This window comes from Electrona antarctica (genome assembly GCF_951216825.1).
Source record: "Electrona antarctica genome assembly, chromosome: 1".
Classification (NCBI taxonomy): Eukaryota; Metazoa; Chordata; class Actinopteri; order Myctophiformes; family Myctophidae; genus Electrona; species Electrona antarctica.
The window spans coordinates 5,453,614-5,459,510 of NC_136806.1; the positions used below are offsets into that span (position 1 = coordinate 5,453,614).

The 5,897-nt window shown below is 40.5% G+C and overlaps 1 protein-coding gene across 1 annotated transcript; it reads right to left on the minus strand.

Moving 5' to 3' along the window:
- Positions 1-3,361: 3,361 nt before the first annotated feature.
- Positions 3,362-4,631, minus strand: LOC306923161 (PWWP domain-containing DNA repair factor 3A-like). The gene is made up of 3 exons (XM_079501189.1): positions 4,437-4,631; positions 4,105-4,193; positions 3,362-3,526 (listed from the first exon to the last, which is right to left on the minus strand). Exons 1-3 carry the CDS (start codon positions 4,518-4,520, stop codon positions 3,439-3,441), a joined length of 261 nt encoding a protein of 86 aa, XP_079357315.1. The 5' UTR covers positions 4,521-4,631; the 3' UTR covers positions 3,362-3,438.
- Positions 4,632-5,897: the final 1,266 nt, after the last annotated feature.

Consider the following 5,897-nt stretch of genomic DNA (forward strand, 5'->3'; position numbering starts at 1 on the left):
AGGACTTTTTTCAGTGATCCCTTTGGACATGTGTTTGACTGTACCCTATACTGATTACATTTCTGCCAATAAAGTATTCAATCAATGAATCAATAGCTATGCCCCACTGTATTTCACTGTACTATGGCTCCCCCTAATGGCCGTTTTGTACCCTGCATGCTGGAGCAGAGGTAGACGGTAGTGCAATCTGCATGCTCACAACTGCGTGCCTCTGTGTTGACAGTTCACACTTTTAGTTTAGTGTGGAAATATGGAATATACAATTGGATCTGGGTGTCTTTCAGCAACACTAACTCAAAGGTAGGAAGCAACTTTTCAATCTACTGCAGGCAGCTGTGTGTATTAAAATGCTCGGAAATCTCACGGTATCAACACCGTGGCTGTTCCTGTCGCGGTATTACCGAAATTCGGTAAACCACGGCATGCCTATACTCCTCCTCATAGATGATTCAGGACAGTGATTTTTCATGGGTTTTGAACCACAGACCTCCCCCAACTTGGTGTCACTTATGGTATATCATCATGTCACTAGAGTTTAAGATCTCCAAGCCCACAGCACATTTTTCACATATTCTTAGATTTAACAACAGTATAGGCCCTTTATACATTGTAATGAAATGTATCAGGCCCGTCTGCCTGATAAAGTAAAACGCATCTATACTCGTACTGTTTATTATAAATATGCACTTATCGATGGCAATATTCTATCTAGAATGTTATGACCTTCTTGATTGATGATTCTTCTACACCAAAACAGCTGAGCTTGCTTAGCAAATTTGGATCATAAGAACAAATTCCATAGACATTGGGATTGAGACATTTTAATCTTTAAACTGTACATATTGTGTAAATGGTAAATGGTGCATTTCTATAGTGCCTTTATCCAAGGCGCTTTACATTACATTCACACATTCATACACCGATTGCGGCGGAAGCCATGCAAGGTACCAACCAGCACATCGGGAGCAATTTGGGGTTCAGTGTCTTGCCCAAGGACACTTCGACATGTAGACAGGAGGAGCCGGGATTCGAACTGCCGACCCATGGATCATTGGACGACCTGCTGTGCTGCGGTGCTCATTACCTGTTGAGAACCTTAGTTTTCACCGGCTTCCGGGCGCGGCTGCACTACTAACTTTGGGGCAGGCCCGTCTATAGAGTTTGTAATTTGAATGGACAGGTATAAGTCAAAAGGGAGACATCAAAGAGGAAGGGATGGATGGGGAAGGATCAACATATGGATATATGTCAGAACATGTTCTGACATATATCCATATATGGAGATCTAAGGGATGACATCAGGGGCCTCCTGGACAACTGCGACAGCAGGTCGCATTTACGATGACATCAGGTTCCTAACAGATTCCTAACAGCAACCTTCGGTTGCAATGACCCTAATGTTACCCTAGTGTTAACTACTTCAATGGAATGTAATATAATGGATTGTATACTTTTATGTCTTCAAATGTTTTAATAAGACTGTACAGGTTTTTATTGTGTTGTGTTGTGAATACAAGATAGGTGGGCACATCACCTTTTTTGGGACGACTGGAACCTGGACGAGTACCCTCTGTGATTTACCATTATAAACCTAATTTTAACCTTCTATGATTTAACTGTGTAGCACTCCCTGTGAGTGACAATTGCAATACAAATAAAATATGAATCAACAAATTACCTCTTGTGCAGTGACTTATTATGTACTTAGTGTATAATGGGTTGTAATGCATTTTAAGAGTGACTATAAAGCATTATAAAATGATTGCAATGTCTTACAAACAGCTATGAAAATGTAACATACTGTATGATACAAAGAAAGTGTCATTATACAATTGTTTGTGTTATATGCACTTATGAGTGTGTATAACTGTAATTATAGTGTTATATGCATTTCATGATGCATTTATACTTGGCCTTAATAACAGTAACACATGTCATGAAGAATTTTAGAATGACTTAGTAAACTATGGTTATAATGCATTAGACATGTGAGGCATAGTGCACTACTTTCTGATCCTGCATCCTTCTATGTCTACATTATATTGATGTGGACCTTTGTGCTCAATACCCAGAATTCCACAGCACCAGCTCCTTATGGGAGCTCATTTGGCACATTTCTCACTTCTACCTCCTCATGATAATCAGGACAGTGACTGAATTTACATGCAGTGCATAAATTGGTTGCAGACATTCAGAACTTGCCTTTGTCATTTGCACATGCTTGTACCTCCAAAACGCCAATGTACTTAAGGTGACAATATTCAGAAAAATGCTACAAGGTCAGTAGTTGAAATTGTGTTGTATTATATGGAAAATTGCAATACCCGAAATATACCCCACTTGGTCCGTTAGGACAGTGGTTCCCCCAAACATTTTCATGTCAAGGAGCCCCAAATTGACACCAATTAGCCCACAGACCCCCATTTGAAGAGATATGCCAGGGACCCCCATAAGAGAAGATTTTTACAGCTCTATAAGCAGTGATCCATAAGGGTCCATTTGGTTCCGAACTATAATTTAGCTGGGGACCCCCTGGAACTGCCTCAGGGATCCCTGGACCCCACTTTGGAAACCACTGCTTTAGGACTTATTGGTCATTCATTGGTTAATTACACTTATTAAACCAATAAGCCTATCTCACAGAATTTCCCCGCCCCCTTAATACGCCCCCCTTTCGGGGTTAGTGGTGATAGCGTGACGTCACTCCATAGACGCTACATGTTAACAGAGGTAATTTAAGAAGTCTACAACTTTTGTTTTCTCAAGGTAAGGTTTGTTCTATCTGTTCGAGCTGATTTACCATCTTGTTTGCTTCATAATAATATTGGTCTGTCACATTTTTACATTAGAAAATGTACTTAGATTCTCCAGAGAAAAAAACGTGTAAATGCTAATGTTAAATGACACCACTATTTACCGGAAGTGGGCGTGGAAAGCGGGCTGTGAGATAGGCCTATTGCTCTCAACAAAGTTCATTTTCATACACTAGGCCTATAGATTATACATCAATAAAGTGAATAGAAACATCTCTTATAATAGACACATGTGGTCACATATAACCCCATATAGAAAACCTCAATGCTGACAGTTTCACTGCAGGTGCTACACCAAATGTCTCACTGCACCTCACTATATACAGTATATAGAATAAATTAATCAAGTCTCAAGGGCATTTATCCCTAAATAGAAATATTTTATTTGTCGCTTTTCTCATTGGGGGGTGGGGGGGGGGGGGTCACATCAACATATATAATTAATTCTGTACTGGCCATATAGAGAGTGCATCTTGAGTGTACAGGGTTTGATGAGGGCCCAGGTACCCTGCCTCTCTATTTCAACACAATATTATTTTATGTAGTGACATATGTATGTAGTGATTTATGTAGTGCAGTGACAACTTAAAGGAGACATCGAGAGGAAGAAATGGGGATCAACATATCATTTCCAGAGCTTTTGGCGCTTCACTGGTGGATTCCCTTCCTGTTTCAGCTGCCTCCCAATTCCCTCCATGAAGTCATCTACCTCACTGATAAGGAGAAGGAAAAAATAAATAAATGGTACAATACCTCAAAAAGAGAAACATGAATTCTGTATAGAAACAGGTTGTGCAGGCACAATAGTGAAATGGTTGAATCTTTTTTTCTTTTTGAAGATTCAACCATTTTCAATTCAAATCCAGGGGACCTTTATAAAAGACATGTGAATCCTATAGAGGGTATGCGCATGCATAAAGTGAATGACAAATAAGGAAAAGTGAACGTTTAATGCAATAATATAGTTTTTCTGTTTGGATGTATGGGCTGTCAAGGCCAGAAAGTCGTTTGCCACTCTGTAGGCATTCCCGCATAACTTCCGGGTATGATGATTATGTCATGCGCATACCCTCTATAGAAAACAAACCTTTATAAATGTTCCTGCGACATGTCCAAGGGGTGTACTTGTACATCAAGCTGACTCACACTACAGAAACAGGAGATAGGCCCCTATGCTCAGCAAGGCCTACTTACTTTCTAAACATAAGATAACATGAAATATTACTTGGATTATGTAATTAAGGTAAACGTGAAGTGTCTCACTGAAAATCATGTTGTGTATTTATTGTACCTTTGATGCAAGCCTGGGCCATCAAGGAACAGACGCTCTGCGTCGTCGAGGTCAACATTGTGTACTTGTGCAAGTGCACATATAGTGGCCTGTCGGGTAGAAGAAAATTAAAAGAACTGAAAAAAAACAGACATTAGTTTCCAATCCGTCTCCCTCCATCTCAAGCATGGTGAAGCTGTTTTTTTGCCAGATCTCAAGCTTGTCAACATGTTACCCATGAACCATCTATCCACACCAGAAGGATTCATTGGTTACCGGTAACAAGGATGTCCAATTGAAACATCAAGGTTTTAGTGTATGCTCTCATGTATGGTGAGTGGAGAGGAACTCACTTCTGGATACAGCACGTTGAGGAAGAACTCAATGCGACTTGGTCCATGGTGTTGGGTAGGTGAGGTGTCGAAGAGACGGGACATGTGTTCGTACAACGTTGCAGACTGCTGTTCATCCCTAAAATAATAAGGAGCCTGGAATCTTTTGTCACCGTTGAATTTCTCTAACCACTTTGATGGCTCTTCACCAGTGAGGACAGCCTGTGCACAGAAAACGTGTTATTGCACACAAATGCATTTCAAAGCACTTTGTCCGCAACTTGGGTTGCCGACCCCTGGTCTATACCTAGAGCAGTTACTAGAAGGAATAGATAACTACAAGTACACACAAACTGTAGTAGGGCCTACATGAGGATAATCAGGGAACGATTGCTCTTGCCAAAAACCCTGTAAACAGACAGAGGAGTAAGCACGTGGACATAAAGTACCACTTTATCAGGTCCACTGTGGGTGAGGGGAGAGTCATTCTGATGGATGATATGGTTCCTGATATAATGATGCCTCAATGAACCTGTAACTAAATTGAAATTGAAGAAGTTTGGTGCTATTATTTTTGGAGTCTGAAATGTGTAAAGACAGGGGTTCACATTCAATCTGTATGTTTTTGTTTTGTTAAGATTACAACAACCTGAGTACAAGTGGGGGTGTTAAGATTTGATGGAATAAATGTCCTCATTTGTATGCAATACTGTTATACATATAATGTGTAATGTTATGATTGTGCCACTGTGAGGCATCAAGACACAAGCTATAGGATGCATACCGCCTCCTATGTCCTAATCACATCCATATGAATACCACCTGTATGTGTAACTTCACTTCACTTCAGTAGAGGCTGTCACCGTGAGATAGATGAGTGCAGCCCTTCTAATAATAATTATACGCCAGGCTTGGCTAAATGGATTCTTATCGCCATGTTTTCTCCGAATGCAACGTATAGCTGCAGAACTACAGCATAATTTAACATGGTGCTTCAGGATTATTATCACACAGAACAGAGCCCGTGTGTTAAGACCAACGTGACTCGTCTTCATGGATATAAACTCACAAAACAACACCACGCAACAGCATAGACTGCAGGACTCCTCCACCATTTACCACGCTATCGTCTGCTACGTTAGTTGACAGAGTAAATTGTTTAAACAGCCAACGCTGGCCACGGCTAATATTGCTAGCCAAGCACCAGAGCGCGCTCACTGTACACCACGCGTCGCTCGCTTAATAATCATTCATTTCTGTATCAATGCGGACATAACGTGGTAAATGTTCATAAGCACACAATTGTACAAAATGCTTTTTACACTTGACTTTATCTCCAGAGTCCTCGGCCCTGCAGCCCCACAATGCCATATGCCTGTCTAGCCTTAAAATCTACATTATATACATGTAGATATTCAATATATTAGGCTACTTTACCACAAAATATAGGCTTGAAACGAAGCCCTCATTCAAAAGTTAAGT